Here is a 26,128-nt window from a genome sequence, read left to right as displayed (position 1 = left end):
TTTTCTCTACCATTTTCAGACAAAGGATGTGTTGGTTTGTGTATTGAAAATATGCAAAAAATTCCAGAATTGACCCCATTAGAGGTAATTTTGGTTTAAATTATACTGTACTATTTGGCTATAGTTTAAATTAGAATTGTTTAAAAAAACAACAAAAGAGGTGATTTCCAGTAAAATAAAATCATGTAATTTCCTAATACACTTAGAAATTAAAAGCTTTTGTATATGTTAGAAACAAATATTGAATACAATATGTAGGTACCTTTTACCTTCAGTTAATTCATCTCAGCTTCAATTAATAATTTTTTTACAGGTTGTTGAAATGTTTGTGGCAGTTTTCTGCTTTCTAAAAGATTCCAGTGAAGTCAGTCAGTTATTGTTGGATGATTTTAGATCTTGTCAAGGATATCTTTTTCTATCGGAATTTCTTCTTAAGTATGTACAATATTCAAGTAATTTATGCAAGTCTTAGACATTGTGATTGTAGTAGATTTCCTACTTAATAAAAAGCATTTTTTTTCAAGATTATAAGTAGTTTATGCATGATTATTGATTTTTATCCTAAAACATCCATTGTACACTGGATAGTTACTTCATAAATTGCTTTAGAATCCTCGTTTTTTTGCTTAGATTATTTTATTTTTTCCTAGGTTTTCAATTTTTATCTTTGTTATTGTCACAGACATGAGAGACAAGATGTACCTGATTATTTAACGTCAGGGTAAGCACATATTATTGTTTATTTGATTATTTTTAAAGTTATTAATAATGCATCTTGATTTAATTTAAATATTAAAGCATGATTAAAAGATCAAAGGCACAAGATTTGAACAAAAAGGTAACAGGTATAGATAAATGTATTTCCATTATGGTGTTGGTGTAAGGAAAACTATTAAACTAATCGAAACGAAATCTTTACAAATCAAATTGAATCGCCAAATGTGTTGCTAAGCTTAAAACATTATATTGACGAAAAATTAAGTACATAATAAATTCCACTGAGTAGTTAATATTATTAACAACTAAATTAGTGTGTGTGCGTGCGTGTGTGCGTGTCAAACATAAACAACCAATGGAAGGATTGAATAGATTAGCATGCACATTGTAATCTCATATAGAAGAGATATTTTATTATGCATCTCGGCCAAAAAAACGCAAAATATCTTCGCATTTCAACTATATTATTAAACATTTGAGCTCATTTATTGTGTGTTTTTTTTTTATAAACCAAAGAAGCGACAATCATAAAAGGTTTTATTTTACACTTTAAGGTTGGAAGAAGAACGAGTCAGCGGCACAGAAGCTCGAGCGGCTCTAAGGAATCTTGTGCTCATGATATCGTCACTTTGTGCGTGTGGGTTTTCGGAATTGCGACCAACCCGCGCTAATACTGAACTATTTCAGTTGCAAGGGTTTGTCTTACCGCAGCCGTCTACCCCAGGACAGGCAGTTAGAAATGTTCAAGCATTTCAGGTAAGTTTACGCTTGGAATGAAAAAAGATAACAGATTATTAATGAAATAAAATGTAAAAATTTAAATTACAGGTTTTGCAATCTGTATTCCTGAAGTCGAACTCTCCAGCATTATGTTGCACAATTCTTGATGCAATATCTAGCGTGTATCACGCGGACAATGCCAATTACTTTATATTAGAAAACCAAAACACCCTCAGCCAATTTTCGGAAAGAGTTCACACCAAAAACGCGGAGATACAAGAGAAGTTTTTTGAGTTACTCGAATTTATTGTGTTTCAACTGAACTTTGTACCCTGCAAGGAATTGATATCTCTGTCTTTATTATTGAAAGCAAATAAGTCAAGAAGCTGTAGTATATTGTGTATGAAGACATTGTTGAATATTTTAAAGTGAGTAACCTACGTATAATGGTTTTCTTTAACTTGAACCAAAGTGTTAAACAGTTGAATTATTATAACCGGTTAATTTTCAGACATAATGCACTATTCAAAGATGTATACCGTGAGGTTGGCATGTTAGAAGTATTTGTGACATGCTTAACACGATATGCAGTATTTTTAAAAGACAAACAGATACTAGAGGAAGAAATGGATAAGAAAGAATCAGTTTCAAACGCAACTGAATCTCCAAAAGCACCGGAGAGGAAAAAGCGTCAATCACGACAAGACTCGTTGATACAAGATCCAAATATCGACATTCAAGAAGAAGAATTAGGCTCTCTAGTCATGGAAGGTCTGACAGCTCTGTTGAATGGAAATGTGAATAATTGCAACGTGTTCAGAGATTGCGGAGGCGCCAAGTGTGTACATGGAATGGTTGTTTATGAATCATGTAGGACTAAAGCGTTAGGTATGTATATTTTACAACATACTCGTACATAGAATTATAAATTTTTAATCATATTTAATTTAACGGTATTGGCAATAAGATTGCTAGCCTAAGAAACGTATTATCATTTCAAATCACTCATGAAAAATTTCGTCACTTAAAAAAAAAGCAATGAAAATGTTCGAATATTTCACAGGCGTGATTCGAGAGTTAATTGTGAGTGGTTCCGGCGAAGAAGACATGTCCATGTTGCTGTGTGGCATGCACGCTGCACCCAATGATGCTTTCCGTTTAAAGCTCCATATTTTGAAAGCTTTGCTGGTTTGTCTAAGGGATTCACATCGCACCCGGACGATATTTAGAAAGGTAAACTTCCTCTCTTGCATTGTAGCTGTTATTTTTTATTAGATAATTAAGTCTTTAGTTTTACCTGTATTATTCTAATCTTTTTTCATTTAGAAACATGTATATATTACCGAATAATAAGTAATTTTGAGTAATCAGATTTATTTGCAAATATGTTTGAAAGATCGTATAGTTAAACAATGAAAAAAAATTAGGAAAATATGTGTATTTAATTTTTTCGACAATCTTAATTTTTAGGTCAGCGGTTTTGTCTACGTTACCAGCGTTCTTGTTTCCTTGGAAGGAAAATTAAAAGGAGACAAATTGATGGACCGCGATATGTTACAACTAATACACATTGTCTTCTATACTATTAGTACGGCGATGCGTTTCGAACCAGCTAATGCGAAGTTTTTTCACCATGAGGTATGATTTACTGAATAAAAAAATGTTGATTAGTTTTAGTAATTTATTATTGCCGTTAAAAATATTTAGTGCCATGTTTTATTTGCTGAATTTTTTTTATAATTTTAATGCTACAAATAATAATATTTTTAGATCTGCATGACGACATTGTACGAAACAATAAGACTCCTTGGTTGTTTTACAAATGATACAGAATTACAGAACGACACAGAGTCTGGTGACCCGGAACTTTATGAAGTCTTTCACGAAATATTTACTAGCAACATATTAGAAACAACGTAAGTGTGAATAACTTTCATAGGAGGCCTGTGCCCTAGCAGTGTGAATAGAATCAAATATTGGTTATTGTTAATTATTCTTAATTTAATTTCTTTTTGTAGTTTTCCAGATAAAGTGCCTGTGGAATTTATTCATGCTTGTATTGTACTGAGATTGCTGTATGATGTGGCCTTAGATTCGTTTGACAAGCCTTTGTTTTTTGGATCGCTCAATGTGAAATCACCGAGCTTAACGCGACAAAGTTCCGCAATCAATGAGGTAATTAGATATTTCTGTGAATTAAATGTAATATTATAAAAAAAAACACTTCTGTTAATGTATTCTGTGATGAATCCATTGTATTTTGTACGTTGTCATGATATTACAAAAAATTAAGCGTTATTTAGTTACCTTACGTCTCAGTCCTAAGTAAACTATATCAAAACATAAACTATTCAGGCGAAACCAGCGGGCCGATCCACTCCCCTCAACCTGTCTATAGGCGCACCGTCCACCGAGGCGTGGGTCATCCACCCCGGAGTGGTGATAGTGCTCGCCAAGCTGTTGCCAGCTTTACCGCGACCGCAAGAGCACGAGACCGAAGCTAGAGCGCTAAGGGACTACCTCGCGCACGTGTTAAAGAGCTTGGTTAGAAGGTATGTTTGATAAACCGAATAATATTAGAATGTACTGCGGATAAAGCGAATTTAAAGGAATGCTAATGAACATAAACGCAAATGATCCTTTGAGCCGGATCTACTTTTTGGATGAATATTCTTGCATAAGTATTTACTTATTATTTTTATTTTACTTATTTACAGTGAACGCAATCAGCAAGTGATGTGCGGTGGCGGGCTAGCAGGTGTAGTGCTAAGTGTATGTAGTGCCGCCCTACGAGCGGAGAAACACCCATTGCATGCGCAAGCCATGTACATTCTGGAGCGACTTGCTGCACACGCGCTAAGGCCTACGGAACTCAGGTATTATACTATGGTTTTTATGCATAATATATGTAATGAATAGTTAGGTATAAAATATATTTGTAATTAAAATGAAAGTTTAAAAATATATTTTACACTTTATGAAATGATGTAAATTTTACATATTATATGAATTAAAAACCGGGACAGGGTAAAGAGACCCCCTCGACGTCGTCTCTTTCTCCTCGCTTTTATAGGCGTAAACAAAATATAAACCTTGTAAGAAGAAGATCTTAAGTTTTTTTTAGGCATCATTACTGGCTGCATTGACTTAATGAGAAAAAATTTCAGGGAGTTTTTAAGAATGGGAAATCCGCTTAATTGTTTGGCACCAGAACCTGGCCAAGTTTGCAAACCGGGTGGACCTGTTCCACTCACTAGGATCAAAACGTTGGTGTCTATGACTACACCCAGAGATTACAGGTAAAATTATTTATCTATTCGTAGTAATAGTCTATTATATTTAACCCTCAATGAGTTATGTTTTACCAAACATATTACATTTTATAGATCGCAGAATTCATGCACATTACCCCCTTTCGTTGAGTTCGATATGTCAGCGGAAGGATTCGGCTGTCTTTACCTCCCAAGTATTGCGCCACAGTCTGCTAATCTAAATGCTCTCGGCTCTCAAGATACTTCAACACTCGGTGGAATAGGATCAGGTACACAATATATTATACAAATGTACACCAAAAATTAAATAGTTATACTATTAGTTCCAATAAATTTTTTCTCAATATTATTGCAGGTGATCGAGTATTTCCACCACAAACAGGATTAACATATTCCACGTGGATATGTGTTGAAAAATATTCAGAAGCTCGTACAGACCCGCATTGCGTTAGACTGCTTACGCTAGTGCGAAATATCAATAATTCAAGAGATGATCATCTTGTGTGCCTTGCTTTAGTGCTTTCAGCAAGAGATAAGGCGATTATTGTCTCGACTCAGGAAACTTTAGTTCCGCATAGTAAGTGTACAGTAAATATTTTCAGCCTAGTTTTACCGTTTCTTTTTATTTTTCAAAATTAGGAAAATGTTAATAACTGATTGCTTATTCTGTATGGGTCGCACACTTAAACTATTACATGACATATAAAGTTAGAACTGAGTATAACACAGGTGTGAGAAGAACTGAAAAGATGGACGGACAGACGCAGGTGGACAAATCGATGGATATTTGAAATTATTTAAACATAAATAATATAATGTTAAATTAGTTATGTTACTTTATGACTGAGCTTTGAAATACTTATAACTTATAAAAAATATGTACTTTGTATAGATGTAGGTGAATGGGAGCCGGAAGGTACGGGTGAGTGCGGCGCTCGTGTGTGGTGTCCAGACTTACAGCACGAGGGCCAGTGGCACCACTTAGCGCTAGTTCTCAACCGCGCTGTTCTTAAGAACTCATCATTTTCTCTATATCTGGATGGTAAGCAATGTTATCTTTTTAGATAGTTATTATTTTTACTTAATTATATTTTGAAGAATTATCATATATACATATAGTCAGGCTTACGATTTCATTCACTAATGCTTATAAACCAGCTCTTAATCCAGCAATATAATGCAATGTAAAACTCAGAAACTATAAGGCTGTTGTATAATATAATGGCATCGGAACATACAATGCGCGTGCGCAGGCCAGCACATGCACTCGGGCAAGCTGCACTACGTGAGCGCGAACCCGGGCGGCGGCGCGGCCACGCTGTCGGGCGCGTCCAGCGTGTACTGCGTGGTGGGCACGCCGCCGCACTGGCGCCGCTACTCGCGCCTGCTCTGGCGCCAGGGGCCCGCGCTGCTGCTCGAGGACGTGAGTCTCATGGACATTGATATAATGACGCAATTTCTTTTTTTATCGTGTTTATATTTTTTTACGATTCAAACGTACTTTTTAACGAAGTCTTGCTAAATAAATAGATGTTTTCGCCCGTGACTTTGCCCGCACGGTCAAAGAAGTTAACAGTTGTAATGTAACTTGTAACATTTTTAATAAAGCGCCGTCTATCGGAATAGATATAGAACGATGTAAGTGATCCTGTTTGTATATTATTATAACAGCAATTGTTTGTTATGTATAGGTTCTACCCGCTCAAACAATATCAGTCATCTATCAACTGGGACCGCACTACGTTGGGACGTTGCAAGCGCCAGTACCGCCCGGTCCAAACCAGGAACCTTTAGCGCCTTTAGTGGCCGAAGAAAAGGTTGTCTTTGGCATTAATGCAAGGGCCATGTCGCAACTGACGCTAGCGAAAATTCGTAAAGTGTACAGCAAAAATGATAATAAGGCGATAGCAAAGCAGTTGGGCATGTCGTCCCACGAGAATGCAACGCCGATTAGAATCCTCCACAATTCGGCTGGACATTTAATGGGCCCGGCTAGATGCTTGGGCGGTGTTGTTGTAGGGTATCTTGGAGTCAGGGTGTTCTGTCCGAAACCGGCAGCTATTATGGTAAATATTTCGTATCTATTAATTTATTAATGATTTTCTTATGTGTTGAGTTTTTTCGTAATTCTATTAGACTACTATCGTTAATTATATGGTGAATAAATGGAAATGTCTTTTGTATATTCACTTTATGTTTTTATTATTAATAAATTATATACAATATTCAATATTCACTTCCTAATACCATAGAGACAATATTTATTTATTTTTGTTTTCTGACCAAGTGTATGTATATCATATCATGTTAACGATCATTGTATTAATTTATTTTATAAATAATATTCATTCTAGATCGACACGGTTGGTGGATGTTCAGTATTATTAGGTTTAATAGCTATGGCTCAAGATGTAGAATGTTTGTATGCAGGCGTGAAGGCCTTAGTTTGTGTTGTGAGGTCAAATAAAGCAGCTCAAGCCGAAATGGACAGACGGAAAGGTTATCAAACATTGGCAATGTTGTTGAAGAGGAAGAAACAACTGCTTAACTCGCACATATTACACCTTATATTCGGTCTAGTTGGTACTGTGGATAGTCAGAAGGAAACGTCGTCAATTCCCAATTTAACTGCATTTCAGGTAAATTCACCTATTTGTTAAAAAAAATTATTGCATGATAATGGAAATTTTTTTATATAACTAATTAATATTTTGCAGGACCTTATCTGTGACTTAGATGTATGGCTTGGTGCTCCCGCCGGCTTAATAAAATCGCTTTTGGAACATTTGTTAGAATTAGCGACAGAAACTGCTCACAGAACGCACAACTTACGCACAATGAGAGAGCTACAATTAGTACCTAAATTACTTTACATCGTGAACGATATTAAAGTTGGCTGCACAAAAAATGTTCTCATAAATCTTTTGGCAGCTTTATTGGGTGGTCAACCCCGACCCACTGATTTACTCTGCCTTGGACAGTTTATGGCATTTACCTTACCCTTACCATCCCAAACGGAACAAAATATTGTCACAATAGAGAATGACTTCGACAAAGAGAGTGAAGGGGAACATATAATTCTCAGGAATAAATGTTTCTGCGTTTTACACGGATTGCTGTTTACAACGCGTAATTTGGTCAATACGATAGTCTGTGAGGAAATATCAAGAGTACTTGGGATGGATTGGCTTCTCAGTTTTATGCAAGAAAATGTCCATCCGACTACAGTTCTATGGGCGCTACGTATTCTAGTCATTTTGTGTTCTGGTCAAGGACAACAGTCTGCTATAATGCAAAGGTATGTAAAAAAGTAAAGAATGCCGATAAAACTGATTAATATTTTGTAAAAAAATGTAAATCATGCACCTAAACTTAATATATTACTTATTTTATAAATCGTTTTAATTTACAACGTATATCAAGTTGACTAAACAATATGTATTTGGTTGATATATTTAAGTAAAATTTTTAATTGTTAAATTTTTCATTCATCTGTTTAATAATCAAGTGTCTAATATTGTTTCATGAGAACTTGACTCGATTATCTTTATGAAAAATTGTCAGGTTTCGCGAGGGCGTCGGCAACGGCGGTTGGTTGCGGCACACGGAGCTGATCGCGGGCGGGCAGCAGGCGGGCGTGGTGGTGTCGGCCGCCGTGCACTCGCACTCGCACCTGCACGCGCCCCTGCTCTACACCTCCGGCTTTACGCTGCTCGCCTGGTACTTTACTTGCACACATATACGCACTTTGAATGTTTAAAATTTTCGTCTCAAATTAATTATGATAGTTTGCAATGAAGAGATTATTTTTAATCTTCAGTTTTATAGCATTAAATAAATGCAAATTATAAAGGTTTTTCTTTAAAGCAATTTCGTTCTATATAAAACATTTGGCAATATATAGTCATATGTTTCTACATGATACATCACCACAGGTAAAGTTTATTTCCTCTAACGCAGGTTATCGCTATTCCACCTTCAAATCCCCGAGTTATACTACCTTTTATTCGGTCTAACACTCGGTCAGCCGATGCGTCAGATCGGTCCAGAGAAGACGGTCTCAGTGGAACGTGTATGGGCCGCCGCTTGGGGAGCGGCTGCTCCTCAGAGACAGTCCTCGGCTGCACTGGCTGCCAGGATCACGCTTTGTCCAGAAGCTGTGGTCATCCTTCTGGCCACTGTGCGGTCATTGGTGCATGCTGAAGCTGGTTCCTTGCCGGAATGGCTTGCGGAACATCCTGTGGCTATTATACAGGTAGGTACTTAATGCAATGGGAATAAGAACAATCTAAATAATCATTAAATTTTGCTTATACAAATTTTAACTTCATAATTGAACACTTTAATAATAACATAAATTCAATAGATTCCTTCTATATAGGTACTATTTTCGCTGTACAATACTTTACCGGATTTCGTAACACTGATGATGACTGCTGAAGTTTTGACAGCGCTGGCGGCAATACTCTTCCCACCTAATCCATCTGATGAAATTCATATGCGTAAGTATTTGTGTACCATTCACAAAATGAAAATATAATGAAATGAAAAGTACTTGATAAAAATTTGGACGGTTCTTTCTAAGATATTTGCTATGAATGTCATTCGTAATGTTTTCGAGGTACTGTGTGATTAAACATTCTCAAAATCAAATCAAATTTAAAAAATATGCATATAAGCTTCACCATCAATAACAAAACCGAGTTTTGGTGCCTTGTAGATAAATAAATTTAATTTATTTTAGTAATACCTTGAAGCTGATAAGCTTGATTTTGCTTTAATGTGTTATCAGTGTCATCAGTGTATTAACACTCGACAATAATTTTAACTTTTAAGTAATTTTTTTATGAAGGCTGGTAATTCTATATCTTGTTTATAAGTATCGAAGTATATAATACACTTTTAAGAATTAAAAAGAAAAACAAATTCTTATACTATCTATACTTTTCATAATAAACCTGCAGCTATTTGCGAAAGTGGGGAAAGCTCAGGCGCATCGACACCCGGATCTGAGAAGGAAGTGGTGCTTGTGAGTAACACGGCAGCGCTAACGCATCATCCCGCGAGACAAGCCGTTATGGACTTTCTCAAGGTTATCGTGCTCGATTCGCTGCCACTAAACGTTACGGCTAAAGCTTCGCCTGTAAGTATTTAATACTTTTGTAGAAATGTATGTACACTAGATTTAATTGAGAATAAGTATGGTCAATAAATATAAGTGTTGAAATGAAGTCCGCTTTAATAACAATTTGTAAATGTGTAAGATTGAAATAAGAACAATTTAAATTAATAAGAAGACTATAATTACAAATATTATAAAAGCATTGATTAGGCGGATTAAAACTATATTTATTTAAAGCACTTAAACTAATTCAACCAAATAACCTTTGATGTTGTGATGTAGTAAATAAAATCGTAAAATACGAGTAATTATAGGCACTGATATGAGTGTAGATTTTAATACTTTGCTTTTTTATAATCTAAACTCATCAAATTGCCAATTGAATATATTTCTATAATAATTACGATATTAACCATCGTACTGAGTGGTCGCGTTGAATATTTGTTTATAGACCCCATTTGCGTCTGACTCGGTGCCATCGTCAATGTTTTGTACGCCCTGTAGCCCCTGCTCTGCGCCAAGATCATACTTTTATTGCGTAAATATGCGGATATTTATTAAAATCACCTATGTCATTTTAAAAGGTTCTATATACACGTACTAATGCTTAATTCTTCTATGATACTTCACATACTAAAATTTCAGGCGCTATTCTCAATGGTTGTATTACGTAAACGCTTTACTAATCCACATGTATGAAAATCTTTTCTGGCTCTAACTGGGAATGGAATGTACTATACACATCAATATAATAATGCAATGTCATACAATTTTATTGTTATGATTATTTACTCAACTTACTAAATGAAATCTTGCTATCACAATATATATTTTAATTATTTTGACAATATGCAAAATATGTCCGAGAAATGTTATAAATATTATGAGTTAACGCTAATAAATGGTTCATTATGAAATGTATATGATATATATTTGTTTATAATATACCAAATATACATAGGTACATAAACGATTGGTAAAGTTGGGGTTAAATTTTTATATGTTCGTTGTAGGTTATAGACCTAGTGCTTGATGCGTCACCCGCGAACTCAACAAGCGAGCAGCAAACTGAATTTCAAACGGAAGTTTTGACTACTCTCATGGAAAACCTACTCAATACAGAACTATTTGGTTCCGAATCGAATATATCGAACGTTTGCTACTTGGCCGCAAGACTCGTTGACAAATTGTGGCAAGGACAATTGTCGAGAGATCCTCATGAGGTTTGTAAACTTAGAATATAATTTTATATCTTTTCCACAATTCCAAAGATACATTTGGCTAGCATATAATTATAGTTATAGATATAAAATTTAGTCACTCAACTTGAATTACCCATCGTTTAATTATGTATTGTGTTTTATAGGTTTTCGATTTCTTAGTGAAATTGGTAACCCAAGCAAAGAAGAAGTCGCTTATGGTCTCACTAGAGGGCTTACATCACTGTTTGAATAGAACAATATTATTTCTTCTGTCTCGCTGTACTGACTCCATTGCTGATCAGATGTCAGTCCTTGAAGCTTTACATAAACTCACTACTAACAGGTAATACTTTTGTCAACCAACTTAAAAAAAAAAAACAGAAGGTTCTCTATTAGATTGTTTTTTTAGTACTTGTTCTTTTTAAAATTTTATTTTTTTCTATAAATGTAAAATATTTACCTTTTTTTTGGTCTAGATTGCTTATATTTGGAGCTGGCAATCACGAACTGGAGTTTATTGGTTGCCTAACATATTGCCTCTTACAACTGAGCGCCAACATGAAGATAGCGCTGGATTCCCATATGCGAACCACTTGGCATGTGAATCCCAGTGGAGACTTGGAATCTAGAGACGATAAATTAACTGCCCATCAAGGTACAATTTTTTATGTTTATATTAAAATGTACAGTTTTTAATTATGATGATAATTTAAATATATGGAACAACCAATATTAATTAGAAATTTAAAATAAATTTCATATTAATCAAACATGTGTTACAAATCACCAATGTATTTCCTCTTCACAGGTCGAAATCTAATGGCCGGCGCAGCTCGTCGCGTGTGGGAGGAGCTTTACGCGTGTAAGAAACCGGCCATAGAGGAAGTGTTTAAGGTGACACTCAGTGCGCCCGCGGCCGGCGCACGCGCACCCGACCTGGCTACCGTGCGCGAGCACTTGCACGACGCCGCACATAAACTGTGGATGACGTACATTGATACTGAGAGGAAGGTAGGAGCAAATCATATGTTGTATTGCTTTTAAAATATTTTACTGTTCGTACTGTGAAATTAATGGAAATGAATAAACAACACTGCAGAAGGTGTTTCGTATTCTGTAAGAGTTTGAAAGGCTTGGTAAATAATTGTAACTTTAATTTCTATTATAGCGACTAAACTCATGTTTAATTGCAAATATAACTTGTGCAATAATATAAACTAATTATTTTTCGTACTTCACTTGTAATAGCTAATTAAATACATGATTATTAAAACCATGGCTTTACTATTAGGCCGTCTATCGTGTGCCCTGGGAACTCCATAATCAAATTCAATCGAAGATTCAAAAAGTGACAGGTGGTTTGACGCGCTTGGCGTCTCGCACGAAAGTGAAGCGAGACGATGCGGGGAAATTGCGACCGAGGCTACCGAGACATCACGCCTTGGCTTATATGCAAGACCATGTACAACTTGTTAGGTAAATAAATTTTGGTTAAAATTTTTAAAAATTTTCTTGTTAAACTAGCTAGAATTATAAAAGGCAATAACATTACTATAATACAATTCAACTGTACCTCAAAATCGCCGTTATGAAGTGAGCACTGTTGTACAGCATGCATTTTTCCGGCAGACAATCGTGGGTGCGGAGCGCCTTGTGCGCGGCGAACACGTGCGCGCACACGACGCGCTACGTGCAGGCGGAGTGGGCGGGCGCGTGGCGCGAGCTGACGCGCGAGCGCGCGCTGTGGGGCCCGCCGCGCGCCTCGCCGCTCGACAAGTGGGCGCTGCACTGCACCGAGGGGCCGTGCCGCATGCGCAAGCAGCTGCGCCGCAACCTCGCCTTCTACGCGCACTACCCCTACGCGCCGCACCTGCACCGCGCCGATCATGTATGATGCTTTTGACACACCATGTTGTTCTAAAATTCCTCAATAAATAACAAAAACTAAAAATTACAAAATATGAAAAGAACCTCTCCTTACCGTTACAGGTGAATAAGATTTCAAAATATTTTATCGAAAATACCTACTATCATCATTACAGTACTGATAATATTCTGCACTTAACCTGTTGATACTTCATATATTGCAGAAACAACTCAAGTACAAGGTGGCCCAGAGTCGTGACAGCAAAGAGTACTATAGAGTGTACCAGCAGTGGCGCACGGGCAGCAGTGTTGGAGAAGCGGACAGTGTTGATGCTTCAGATGTGCAGACATTCGACGAAGAAATAACAAGGTGTCATATAAACGTCAAATATAAATAACTAAATTTCACGAGTTATAATTCGATCTTTAAAGATGTATTCTCTAAGCCCCAAATAATGAGATCTTTTTTTTTCAGCAATAGGGAGACCTCAGTGGAAGTCGTCAATGAGGAAGGTTCTCCATCTGATTTAGTTAGCAGTGGAGTTGTCAGCAGAGGCAATAATCAATCCACAGAAGGTCAGTTTAAATAGTTAAAATGTGAACAATATATAATTATTAGTGCGATTTCTATTGCCATAAAAATTTACCGGTTTTGATACGCAGCAAACGAGGATGGACCTGATAATGAAGATGAAGATGAACAACCTCCACCTCCCGATAATCAAACTCTGTTAAGGTTGCTCGAGCACCATGAAAAGGTATCTTCTTTTACTTTAATATTGAGAATAAATTACATAATTAGTTTTGCGATTAAATATGTGAATTTATTCTAATCGATGTTTTTACACTTGTCCTTCAGATAACTCATATGTTCCGTTGCGCACGAATCCAAGGTCTGGACACAACAGAAGGGCTACTGCTATTCGGAAGAGAACATTGCTACGTAATTGATGGATTCACTTTGCTAAAGAACAGGGAAATACGTGATTTGGATAGTTGTCCGGATGATTATGAACCTATCTTGCCAAGTCAAGGCATACAACGGAGTAACCAGAGACAATGCTCTAAGTTCTTATATGAAGATATAAGGTAGAGTATTTAGTTTTATTGGAATTTATGTTAAATAGTAACTGTTGCATGTTATATATTTATAAATATTATTTTCAGAGAAGTACACAAGCGGAGATATCTGTTGCAGCCGATTGCGCTGGAAGTTTTCTCTAGCGATGGCCGTAATTACTTACTAGCATTTCCACGAAAAATACGGAATAAGGTAATATATATATGGTAACTTATATGATGGGTAGTTTCTTTTAGAACAAGTACATTATATGTGTTCTTGATTTGGATTTATTATATAAGTTATTGCAATGTTCTTTTAATACTCTTCTTAATGTATACCACATTCATTTTCATAGCTTGGCTTTAGTTTCACTGGTTGTTTACCACCGTTCATAACGTTTCATTAAACCGAGAGAGGATAACTATATTATTGCGATGTATAAAGCATTCCATTTAACTCAGTTACGTTCGAGTATAAATATGAATTTGTGCGGGCAGGTGTACAGCCGGTTCACCGCCCTGGCGACGGGCATGGCGGACAGCGCGGCGGGCTCGGTGGCGGGCCAGAAGCGCGGCGTGGCCGTCGAGCAGCCCGCCGGCATACTCGCCTCGCTCATTGGCGACACGTCCGTCACGCAGCGCTGGCTGGTGAGCTTCGCTTGTTGCACGGCTTGCGTCTCGCGGTTCCGACTTTTTTATGTCATAGCGGGCAGCTGAGCGCGTGGTTCGTCTGATGGTAAGCGATTACCACCGCCCATGAACATTCGCTGTGTTAGTCCCTGGGAATCCGCAGCCCACTTTTAAGGCGAAAGGGATAAGGAATCCTACTGCAGGGTGGCAGGGTAAATGAAAAATAAAATATTAGTTTTTACACTTTTTTTTTTCATTATGCATTTGACTATAAAGATATTGCATTAAACGTTTTTGTTTTAATATTTCTAGAGAGGCGAAATAACCAACTTCCAATACTTAATGCATTTGAACACACTTGCTGGTAGATCATACAATGATCTAATGCAATATCCAGTGTTTCCGTGGATTTTAGCCGATTATGACTCATTAGAATTGGATTTGAACGATCCGGCTACCTTTAGAGATTTGAGTAAACCAATGGGAGCTCAGAGTCCTGAGAGATTGGAACAGTTCAGGAAAAGATATAAGGTACAACATCATATATATTATAATTATTATTTTATATTAATTATTACAGTAAATTATATTATGTGTATATACTATATAATGTAATATTTTAACAGGAATGGGATGATCCACATGGGGAAACGCCTCCCTACCATTACGGCACTCATTATTCGTCTGCAATGATAGTCTGTTCCTATCTTGTACGTATGGAACCTTTTACGCAGCATTTTTTGAGGCTACAAGGGGGACATTTTGATTTGGCTGATAGGTAAGTTTGAATTATAATAAGCTTATTTATGAGAAGACATAAGAAATATTATAAGTAATTGTTTATTTTCAGAATGTTCCATTCTATAAAAGAAGCATGGAATTCAGCATCAAGGCACAACATGGCGGATGTCAAAGAATTAATCCCGGAATTTTTCTACCTACCCGAATTTTTGGTCAATTCAAATAATTTCGATTTGGGTATGTGTTTGAAACTAGTCAACCTTAAAACTTCCATTTTCAAACATAAAAATAATTCTCAAATAAGGTACTTTTTATTTCAATTTTAAAAACACTTTAAATTAAGAAAACACAGAATTTACAAATTTTGGTAAGAAGTGTGGAAGATAAAATTAAACATACATATGAAACACCGAGACTACGCGACTTAGACTACGCGAGCGAAGCCGCGTACTGAAAGCTAGTGTTAAACATAAGCTCTGACGGTGTACACAGGCTGCAAGCAGTCGGGCGTGGCGCTGGGCGACGTGGTGCTGCCGCCGTGGGCGAAGGGCGACCCGCGCGAGTTCATCCGCCTGCACCGCGCCGCGCTCGAGTCGGAGCACGTGTCGCACCGCCTGCACCACTGGATCGACCTCGTGTTCGGCCACAAGCAGCAGGGCCAGCCCGCCGTCGACGCGTGCAACGTCTTCCACCACCTCTTCTATGAGGGCAACGTCGATATATACAAGTGGGCCTCATACTTAAGTATATAAGTCTTCTAGCAACATTCAGACCGTGACCCTTAACTTTAAGGACTTTCTTAAAGTTAAGGGTCACGCAGGGAGCAGGGTGGTAGATGTTATGTTTGTGACAACTAAATATATTTTAAATTTTTGGTATTCTGACTCTCTTATTAGTCAAAATTAAATTATATTTTTAAGAATGACAAATGGTTTGAGAATTAATTTTGGAATTATAAATAATAATATAATTTGTTACTGCTACTTAAACTACCAAAGTCCGTCAACGATTTACGTGTTGTATTTGTTTTATTACTATAATGTATTTTTTATTTACAGTATTGATGATCCCTTAAAGAAAAACGCAACTATAGGCTTCATTAACAACTTTGGCCAAATACCGAAGCAATTGTTTAAAAAAGCACATCCAAGCAAGAAGATGTCACAGCGTAGTTCCACGATACTTGATCCAAATAGTATAATACAATCTCAAGGCGTTATTACACCGCCAGAAAAACTGTTTTTCCATAATTTGGAAAATTTGAGGCCCTCACTGCAACCCGTAAAAGGTATATCAATTATTCTGAATCCTAAATTATACTTAAGTTAAAAGATTTCAAATTTATTGTTTACGGCTGTATAACTTTTAAGTACTATTTTTATTCTTATTCGTTTATAAAATAAAAACGATAATATTAATATATTGTTTCAATTTAACAGAGGTAAAAGGGCCAGTCGGACAAATTCTCTACACTGAAAAGGCAATTTTAGCCGTGGAACAGAACAAAGTGTTGATGCCCCCCGCATATAATAAGTATGTGGCTTGGGGCTTCGCGGATCATTCCTTGCGTATAGGAAACTATGATAACGATAAGGCCGTGTTTGTGTGTGAGAGTGTCGCACAGGCGTGCGGCGAAATCGTCACTTGTGTGTGTTTGTCTGATAAGACGATAGTCACGGCGGGAACTAGCACGGTAAGATTTGATTTTGTTAGTTTATTACTAACTCATAAAAGCGATTCAACTCATTAATTAAGTTGTTCATAGAGGGTTCCCTTTTAAAACTATGCAAACAAAAGTAGGTATAATTTATTGGCCTGCCTCATCACTTAATAATGATATCTTCCATACAACCTGGACAAGGCACAGCTTTAGTATAATATTATTGGTGGTACGATATTATATATTAGATTAGATAGATTATTCTCGTGTCTGGTAAAGCTAAAGAAATGCCTTCCTCTCTCCTATTTTTTATTCTCTTTTTTTGTTACAAAGTGTCTCGTGTTAGTTACATTATAATGGAATGCGAGCTAAACAAAACAGCACATAAACTGTTCCAGGTCGTGACTATATGGCAGTACTGGGCGCGGCGTCGGCGTCTCACCGTCAAAACGTGTCTGTATGGGCACGAAGAGGCGGTGACGTGCCTGGCCGCGAGCGCCGCCTACAACCTCGTGGTGAGCGGCAGCCGCGACGGGCTCGTCATCGTGTGGGACGCGGAGGGCGGCACCTTTGTGAGGCAGCTGCTGCCGCCGCACTTTGCGCACGCGCCGCAACCGCTGCCGCCGGTTTCCGCGCTCGCTATTGATGATCTTACCGTAAGTGCTTATATCTGCATTTTAAATGCGGGGTGGAATTTTGAATTACCACCTCCAGGGAGAGTACTTACAATTTTGTCGGTATAACATTTTAGCCAAAGAAAAAGTGCATTTCACGATTTTCCGACTTGCCTGACTTCTGAATGGAACCGAAAGATATAATTTACTATGTTTCTTTTTGTATATTGTTTGTAAAGTACAGATTCACTGGTGAATTGTAAATAATACCCGCGACCGCGGCACTGAAGCGACTCGAAATTACAGAAATTGGATTGGTAGTCCACAATTGTCAGTGGCAGTACCACATAACCCATTTATGTTGGTCTCAAGCGTGCATTCTTATTCTCCATTCCAAACTTAAGTAGAATTTCTGTTAAGATTCCTAAATGTATATATCGGTTAACTTGGACCGGGTAGGGCGACATAGCGACGTGCGCGGGCAGCTGGGTGCAGGCGTGGTCGATCAACGGCGAGGCGCTGGGCGGCGCGGCGGCCGGCTCGGGCGAGCGCGCGCCGCAGCTGCTGTGCGTCGCCTTCAGCCAGGCGCGCGACTGGGACCCGCTCAGCGTCATCGTCACCGGCTCCTCGGACGGCGTTGTGAGGGTAACTGCACGATACATACATACGCTTTTACTGCTTTTTAGATATACTCAAATTGAACAAAGATAAACCTGACCATGTCGTGATTAAATGTTAAGAAAAAAAGTACATACTTTTTTGGTGACATTTAAGGAATAAATCACTGCCGTCCCTAGGGAGGACCCCAGTTGCTAAGTAGCTCCCTAGCTACCACTCCATCTTAAATAAACGACAGAAATTTGCTATAATAGTTGCTAGTGATACTCGACCAAGGTTTTCAACAATACCTTGGTCGAGTATCAGAACAAAAAGAAATTCAACCTGATTAAATTTGATTTACATTTTCAGATGTGGTCCATAGAATATGTACCCAAGACTGAAGAGGAAGCTCACAGTTCAGAAGCTGACAGTTTCGATGTTGCGTCCGGCTCCGTGGATACGGAGAAACAAACAGAACAAAAACTTTCAGTGCAAGAGAGCGAATATACAAAAACGGAAAGTGAAATTAAATCCGAAAGCGATGTGAGGACTGAGTCAAATGAAAGGCAGGCAGCTATTAAACGAGTTGAAGAGTTAGTTAAGCAAATGAGTTTATCACAAGAAAATGAGGGTAATTTAATAATTGGAAACTGTTATATTAAATCTTTAGTAGGGTTTAACGTATATTTTTTTATAATAATTCGAAATCATATTTCAGGTAACCTCGCTAAATCGGGTTCAGAAAGTTCGCTTTCTGATATAGGAGAGACTACAAGTGCTAAAGAATCATCTCGCAAACACGATGATAAGGACACCTGCAGTGATAATGAACAATTCCCGGATAAAAATGAAGTTGATTCCTGTGAAGAGATAAAGAATTATGATGTAGATTCGGATGAAAAAGACTATGACAATGAAAAAGGCTTGGATAAAGAGAGTCATGCGCAAAGAAATAAATTGCAGAAGCAAGAGCATGTTGTGTTACGTCATAAATCTAAGGGCAATCCGATGTTCCGTAAAAGTAAGTTATAATTTCACACAACCGTTTTTTCATAGTTTTTTAATTAATTTTTGTAGTGATACCTTCTTATGGTAAAGTAAACTGATTCGATACGCAATACGTTACGGCGCTAGTCTATCTGACTTCTCTCTACCAGAGGTAAAGCAAAAAATCTCGAATATCTAAATCGGCTCTCCACGATTTAAATTGTAACAATTCAAAAACTGACATGACTTAATTATTATTGTTGCCAGGTGGTGGCAGCATAGCTGGATCCAGTGAAGTGGGTTCAAGTGGAGAAGGTGACGCACTACGGAACAGCAAGTCTGATACAAGCCTCACTGACTCTTTTGTGGTTCTCGAACACGCTAAAGAGGAGACGCCGCAAGTCAAGAATGATACTAGCAAAGGTTAGATAATTGACTAGTATTATCCGTCTCACTGGTGTATTTCTAATATTATGTAAATACAATATTGTTTAATAATTTAATTTACTAAGTTGTCATTAATATATATTCCACGTAGTTGGGACGATAGCGACGTAAAAATATACATTCTTTTGCTTAGTAGTTTTATTAAATAATTACTAATATATGTTCAGAGGAGGCGGTGGTGCGTTGGTCGCGGCGGCTGGTGGTGCGCGGCAAGCTGACGATGCACACGGCGTACGAGCGGCGCGACAACCTGTCGCCCGCCGCCGTCACCGCCGTCGCCGCCGCGCGCTCCGGCAAGGGGCTCGCCGTGGGCGACGCGCGCGGCCGGGTACACACACACACATGCTACAAGCGCGGTCGGACCCGTGTCACTTGCAGACGCACTCATACACGCGTGGAGGCGTGACGCTCGCATTCACACACATAAGACAACATGAGCAGACGTACTAAACAGCCGAAATACGAACGTCTCGCTCATTCTTTATAACGCTGAAATAATATAACATAAAATATTTTGGATTTTTTAATCCAAGATGTGTTAAATAAATTACTAAACGTTTTTCTTCGTTCTTACTGGTTTTGAGTTCAGATCGTTTTAAACAGTCTTTAATAAAACAGCTGTGAGCATTTTGGAACTAGATAGCAACGCGTGACATGATGATCTTAAATATCAATTTGTTAATATTTAATATATATGACATATTACTACTGTAGATATTCCGTTGGTCCGCACCGGACATGTCGAGTGCGGCGGGCGCTCGTGGTGGGCCCGCGGATCACTGGATACGGGATGACACGGCGCCCTTCTGTACTCAATGCCAGGTAGGTACAATATATTCACAAGTACGAGTTAAAAGGAAAAAGAAGTAGAGCACATGTCTAAATATTCTTTTTTATTACACCTGTATTATATAATATGAACTATATAGTTATTTTGTTAATGTTAGTATGTCCCATATTTTCGTTATTATATAACGTATTTTAATGTTTTCTTGTCTGATAGCCTTGCTCTGCTTTGATCAAGTTAGAAAAGTTTGAAATAAAGAAAAATAAATCCTCCCAGATTGTGCGCCCGCGGTGAGCATATTGTGCAATATCAATCCATCATTTCGCGTAACTACATTAATATACGTGGTTCGCAGGTGCGTTTCACGGCGCTGGAGCGGCGGCACCACTGCCGCGAGTGCGGCGCCGTGTTCTGCGGCCGCTGCTCGCGCTACGAGGCGCCCGTGCGCCGCCTGCGCGCGCTGCGCCCCGTGCGCGTCTGCCAGCGCTGCCACCAGCTGCTGCAGCCCAACAAGGAGTAGAGCGCCGCCGCCGCGACCTACGCCGGAACGCGCTACACCACACTGTAGCACGCTACGCCATAGCACGCTAGTGTGCCAGTTGGTAACACGCTACACCGCTACATATTACATTACACCACAGTACTCACACGACACTATCTATTGAGAACTATAACATACCGCTCCATACTACACTAGGTCGCAACACACCATACCTTAACACTCTACATTAGGACACTATGCCACGACACATTTCACAGTTGTCAACACTACACCCACAAGTGTGGCCACAATGTGGCCTGAGTACACTACACTTCAGCAAGACATATTATACTAAACGCTAACCACAAGATTCGGTACCACACAACCTACTGTGAAACAGGAATCACTATGTCGCTCGTCACTAAATCAACATACATTGTAGTAGCAACATTTAAATTTTGATATCTAAACCAACCAGTTTAAGGATTTGGCTTCCGTTATATTTACCTTACCGCCGGCGTTACTTATATGGCGCTAAGATTGTGCACGCGTTTTAATTACGCGTTCCGGAGTTATCCTATGTCCAACTGCGAGAGAGAAAAAGTAGATATCATAATAAATATTTCACATCTAGTCATTTTAACAAAACGCAACAAAAACAAGGTGTGTAATAAATAGACCACCAAAGTTCAAAGAGCCGATAAATTAGACAAAGTTATTAAGAAATTGCTCATCATATTGCAATGTTTACTTAGCCATTGTATTTGACAATGTTCACTGTTGAGCAATTAAATGAAAATATACGTAAATTTATGATACTACGGCCTTAGAGCAGCTATCAATTTATGTAAAAGAAATTGAACTAAACCTGACTGAACTGGCATTATCTCGAACTTGACTCAAAACTAATATATAGCATCTGCTTTGAGTATGTCTAGCTAAATAAACATTATCAAAAGCGCGCAAAACACGCACTTGTTTTTGTATTATATACCTACATCATTATAATGTCAAAGAGTAATTAAGATATTTAATACTAATAAAAATAATTGCCTTAGCGTTTTACTAACAAACAAATATATATGTTTATAGCCAACGTAGAAGTGTGAATCTATAACATGCTTGGGAAAAAAAAAGACAGAGGCAACTGAGTCCTCGGTTATTGTAAGTAAAGAAAATATTATCTTGTCCTAAAAATATATTACATAAGGCACGCTGTCAAATTCTAACCTAAAACTATATAAATAGTAGCATTGTGTTAGAGCGATCTAAGTTCATCGCCACGTCTAGTACAAAATGGAACAGAGCAGTATTGCGATTTATTAAAATTATATGGAAAAAAAAATACGGTAGATGAATTCTTATTAATTTCTTCGTACAATACAATGAGACCTATTCATTAAAGTGGTATATTTTGAAAAAATAATAACTGCTTATTTTTTATTTTTTTGCATTGTGGTACAATAATTTTACTGAATGTAATTTGGTGTGTCAAATATTTCCTTTAGTCTTCAAAATGAAAAAAAAAAGTGTAATTATTAAATCAATTTACCAATATATTACATACTTTATGAGGTATCTATTTTAATTCTGCTGCAAATAAAATATAATGCAGTATATTACAGAGATATGCATATTTTGATGATTAAAATTAGTATAATGAAAAACATCGAATAAGTATAACAATTTTTAAGTTAAGCTTTTGAATCCTGTTTATGACCTTAGCCTTTAAACATTATCATAACAACAATATATTATTCAATGCACATGATTAAGTATGATAAATTAAATGGGTCAAATTTATATAAGTAGCCAATATTATATCATGAGTCAGTGTTTATAATTTTATTTTATAGTGACTCATTTTTTTAATTTCTGGATGGAAGCTGAATACATATAATTGTGTTTTACGTTAGATTGTTTATTGATAGCCTTACATAATCCTATTTTATTTTCTTTAGTATTCATTAAAATTTAATAAAAAGTGAATTACAGTAATAAACAATGCTTCCATGAAAATCAAGATGATGAGGATATATACTGAGAAGTCATTTCTTACATTTTGAATTACGAGGCAGGCTTTATATTTAAATTTTACCCTTTAATTGAAAACAAAATAATTTATCCTCAATGGGGACACCTCCACTGTTATATTTCATTAAATATACCTGAAAGCTTTCAGCAAGATTTCAAATAAAAATTGTGTAAATCAGTATTACTTTGTATGAATAATAAATAATAATCATTTGATATAAATATATTTTAGATCTCATTCTTTATAATGTAAGAAAACATAATATTATGTCATATTAAAGTAGTGTTTATGTTTTATGAAGAATAATTTTATATGTGTTTATAATGAAACGTCGTAAAGTAGGATTATGTTACTTTAATCTCGTTATTGTGATATTTGCACCGGTTTGTTTGCTTTCTGTTGCAACGGTGTGCACTCTGCAGTGTGTCGGTATCTATCGCTGTTGTGTATGTTAGTGCTAGTCATCATTTTTGCTTATACAATTATATATAAAAATATACATTTTTATTTTGAGTGTGATGTTCCCTCGCGGTAAAGTGTAAAAAGAATATAATATACCTAAGAAATTATTAGTATTTTGATATTATATCGATATGACATTTTATAACTTATTGGAATATCGTTTTATTATTCGATAGCATAAATCACGTTATGCATTTTAGTTTACATTCCTAGTCGCGTATATGGATTTTTGGATTTATATGATTTTTTATTTGTGTTTGCTACCGGTTTATTTAACTCTTAACAATGTGATGTTATATATTTTTTAATTGTTTTATACTGTAATTTGGCATTTATTTTGTAATCAATTGTTACTTTGTTTTGAAATAAAATATAAATTAAGAAGAAATATTTATAATCCAAAACATTATCTGTACAATAATTAAGCGCTTTGAATGAAAACATGTTCTAATATAAAATTAATTATTATTTGTAGTATTGCTGTAATTGACTATGAAGTTTTTTGTGTAATATAAGTGAATGTCTATTTTATTCATAATATAACATGTTACCTTTATCATCCAAGGATGAAATGAAATTCATTATCACAATATGAGACGCAAAATGTATCATTATATTGCATGTTTGTATGAAATTGGCCCTAAATGTATAAATAATAAATTACAGACAATAGTTACGTTGTTTAGGTAGTTTGTAGGCACCTAAAGTTTATGCCGTTGATTAATGTATTCATGTATAAATAAAGTACTGCAAAAGACTTTTGTTTTATTAAAATACCTATATTCAAAGGAAAATGTATAAAAAATTATGACTAGGTACATTATACATTAATTACGATACAAGTATTGAACTATTTGCAAGCGGGTGTAAAAATGAAACAAATCTTACTAACCATAATATTTATTTCTTTATAATATTTGAACTCTCATTATCTAAAATATCTACACATATGCCCGAGTATGTACATATGATAGCCAAAAATAATTTCAGAAAAATATACAAAGTTACTCCCAACAATAAATTTTGAAACAACAATATTACATTAAGTACAATGCGAGCCATACACATGTAGTATTTTTATGTAATGTTAGAAACACCTAAGCATATTTGAAATAGGAATATATAAAAATAAAAAAGCGCTCATGTTAGCAAAGAGATTGGAAGTTAAATGCGAAAACGTTGTTTAAAAAATAGTACACTTTTCTTTAATTTAAACCTGAAAAATATTTATAACATTTAAGGTGAATGGACATAAAAGGAGAGCGCTTTGTTAATTTATATCGGCCGGTCTAGCATGTGCGTCACGACATTATTCTCTTGACCCGTTTTGTCGCGATTCGATGGTTTGTCTATTTCTCGAGCGTCTCTAACATGGCGCCAATACTCCTAGACGACATCATTTCATCTACAAAACTTAACATGGAGGCAAATGTTATCGAGTTTGACGCTTTTAGGTGATATATATATATCGTTGTCATTTTTGATCGCGATAAAAGAGTAATCAATGTTTATAACGGGTAAATAAGAATATAAAATAGCAATAAATGACTAGACAAAAAAAAACATTTTAAGTACTTAAACTTATATTCTTTTTCTGGTTCTGGGCAAGTAAAAATATATTTTTGTTTCAATTACAACAATTTTTTTAAATTTCACCGTTCTATTATTTTTAAAGGTTGTTGCTGGTTGTAAGGTTCTAAATATTTAATATCTTAATTTTGTTTGTCACTAATCAACGTCATAAATGTGAAAAATAATTGAATGAACTAAACAGGCTAGTCAACGTCGAGTTGTACCGTCGGCGAGAAATGCGTCGAGTATGGCGCGTACATGAGTATGGCGAATATCTCGATTTTCTTAACATACGCTTTATACGTGAATAAAATAATGACATGTAACATGCGATATATAGGGTATATCGATATCGGCAAAAATTATGTCTCTCTTGCGCGACATATGTCGAGTCACGCATGCTAGCCCAGCTGCATTCAAAAACGATGTTCATCTTTACAAGTCCAACACGAGTACACAACGACACTTACGGTATTAAGATAGAAACAGATAACCCTTCAAATCATGCATGAAAGTGAACAATTTTTTTGCACTATCATTTGTAACTTTAAAATTAAATATGTATTAGAAATTCTGAATGTACTAGAAGTCAGTAAAAGTAAACCTTGAAATAACAATCATTGATCCCTTTTCTTTCAGTCCTGCTGAAACTATGCGCAAGTAATTTTTGTAGAGAAATAAATTGTATCAAGGTTTACCTTCAAAGTTTTGATAATCAATTAATATAGAAGACATTTGAACATTGAAAATAAGTTACATATTTCAAAATACTAATTTTATAACAATTCCGATATCCATTATTCGGCATTTAATAAAGTTACTTTAAGTGCATGTGCGGTGTATTCTAGAAACATCAAGTGCATTGACATTATGTGTAAAAGTACATAAACGTGCTCAAGAGTTATCTATTAAGTACTAACTGTTATTTTCTATTACAATAAGTACAAAATTACGCAGTGATAGCGAGTGATATGCGTTAGTCGGTTACATTTTGACAAAAAAAATGAAATACGGAATGTAAAAATGCAATAATAGTTGTGCAAAGTAATTGTGCCTGCTTTGAAATTGTCGCAACTAGGTTCTATTGCAAAATAAAACTTGTTTACAAAAAAATCCCTGGTAATGTATCAGCAACCCCAGGTAGTTAATTA

The 26,128-nt window shown here is 36.3% G+C and overlaps 1 protein-coding gene across 2 annotated transcripts in view; it reads left to right on the top strand.

The window, feature by feature from the left end:
* The window catches only part of LOC119834182 (WD repeat and FYVE domain-containing protein 3), a 27,302-nt gene extending 3,140 nt beyond the window's left edge, over nucleotides 1–24,162 (top strand). The window contains exons 5-55 of one of the 2 annotated variants that reach the window (XM_038358488.1): nucleotides 20–84; nucleotides 314–435; nucleotides 683–721; nucleotides 1,272–1,473; nucleotides 1,546–1,865; nucleotides 1,949–2,325; nucleotides 2,501–2,670; nucleotides 2,908–3,075; nucleotides 3,208–3,353; nucleotides 3,456–3,612; nucleotides 3,793–3,989; nucleotides 4,155–4,313; nucleotides 4,605–4,736; nucleotides 4,824–4,978; nucleotides 5,065–5,286; nucleotides 5,602–5,751; nucleotides 5,963–6,132; nucleotides 6,401–6,775; nucleotides 7,064–7,348; nucleotides 7,427–8,007; nucleotides 8,274–8,429; nucleotides 8,670–8,964; nucleotides 9,091–9,211; nucleotides 9,674–9,852; nucleotides 10,283–10,369; nucleotides 10,845–11,054; nucleotides 11,198–11,376; nucleotides 11,510–11,688; nucleotides 11,842–12,044; nucleotides 12,325–12,509; nucleotides 12,663–12,921; nucleotides 13,124–13,269; nucleotides 13,375–13,475; nucleotides 13,563–13,657; nucleotides 13,759–13,988; nucleotides 14,067–14,172; nucleotides 14,460–14,609; nucleotides 14,904–15,122; nucleotides 15,218–15,369; nucleotides 15,442–15,569; nucleotides 15,825–16,059; nucleotides 16,391–16,620; nucleotides 16,772–17,025; nucleotides 17,391–17,648; nucleotides 18,066–18,251; nucleotides 18,576–18,837; nucleotides 18,925–19,227; nucleotides 19,461–19,616; nucleotides 19,808–19,968; nucleotides 20,355–20,462; nucleotides 20,783–24,162. In XM_038358488.1, the coding sequence (XP_038214416.1) occupies nucleotides 20–84; nucleotides 314–435; nucleotides 683–721; nucleotides 1,272–1,473; nucleotides 1,546–1,865; nucleotides 1,949–2,325; nucleotides 2,501–2,670; nucleotides 2,908–3,075; nucleotides 3,208–3,353; nucleotides 3,456–3,612; nucleotides 3,793–3,989; nucleotides 4,155–4,313; nucleotides 4,605–4,736; nucleotides 4,824–4,978; nucleotides 5,065–5,286; nucleotides 5,602–5,751; nucleotides 5,963–6,132; nucleotides 6,401–6,775; nucleotides 7,064–7,348; nucleotides 7,427–8,007; nucleotides 8,274–8,429; nucleotides 8,670–8,964; nucleotides 9,091–9,211; nucleotides 9,674–9,852; nucleotides 10,283–10,369; nucleotides 10,845–11,054; nucleotides 11,198–11,376; nucleotides 11,510–11,688; nucleotides 11,842–12,044; nucleotides 12,325–12,509; nucleotides 12,663–12,921; nucleotides 13,124–13,269; nucleotides 13,375–13,475; nucleotides 13,563–13,657; nucleotides 13,759–13,988; nucleotides 14,067–14,172; nucleotides 14,460–14,609; nucleotides 14,904–15,122; nucleotides 15,218–15,369; nucleotides 15,442–15,569; nucleotides 15,825–16,059; nucleotides 16,391–16,620; nucleotides 16,772–17,025; nucleotides 17,391–17,648; nucleotides 18,066–18,251; nucleotides 18,576–18,837; nucleotides 18,925–19,227; nucleotides 19,461–19,616; nucleotides 19,808–19,968; nucleotides 20,355–20,462; nucleotides 20,783–20,947 (9,890 nt within the window). In that variant the 3' untranslated portion in view covers nucleotides 20,948–24,162. The remainder of the gene's footprint in view (nucleotides 1–19; nucleotides 85–313; nucleotides 436–682; nucleotides 722–1,271; nucleotides 1,474–1,545; nucleotides 1,866–1,948; nucleotides 2,326–2,500; nucleotides 2,671–2,907; nucleotides 3,076–3,207; nucleotides 3,354–3,455; nucleotides 3,613–3,792; nucleotides 3,990–4,154; nucleotides 4,314–4,604; nucleotides 4,737–4,823; nucleotides 4,979–5,064; nucleotides 5,287–5,601; nucleotides 5,752–5,962; nucleotides 6,133–6,400; nucleotides 6,776–7,063; nucleotides 7,349–7,426; nucleotides 8,008–8,273; nucleotides 8,430–8,669; nucleotides 8,965–9,090; nucleotides 9,212–9,673; nucleotides 9,853–10,282; nucleotides 10,370–10,844; nucleotides 11,055–11,197; nucleotides 11,377–11,509; nucleotides 11,689–11,841; nucleotides 12,045–12,324; nucleotides 12,510–12,662; nucleotides 12,922–13,123; nucleotides 13,270–13,374; nucleotides 13,476–13,562; nucleotides 13,658–13,758; nucleotides 13,989–14,066; nucleotides 14,173–14,459; nucleotides 14,610–14,903; nucleotides 15,123–15,217; nucleotides 15,370–15,441; nucleotides 15,570–15,824; nucleotides 16,060–16,390; nucleotides 16,621–16,771; nucleotides 17,026–17,390; nucleotides 17,649–18,065; nucleotides 18,252–18,575; nucleotides 18,838–18,924; nucleotides 19,228–19,460; nucleotides 19,617–19,807; nucleotides 19,969–20,354; nucleotides 20,463–20,782) is intronic. The other variant, XM_038358489.1, reaches the window with a different exon arrangement.
* The last annotated feature ends 1,966 nt before the right edge of the window (nucleotides 24,163–26,128 follow it).

The sequence above is a fragment of the Zerene cesonia genome, chromosome 19 (genome assembly GCF_012273895.1).
Source record: "Zerene cesonia ecotype Mississippi chromosome 19, Zerene_cesonia_1.1, whole genome shotgun sequence".
NCBI classification, from domain to species: Eukaryota; Metazoa; Arthropoda; class Insecta; order Lepidoptera; family Pieridae; genus Zerene; species Zerene cesonia.
The sequence above is the reverse complement of the archived record's forward strand: the minus strand, read 5'-3'. Positions and strand labels throughout refer to the sequence as shown.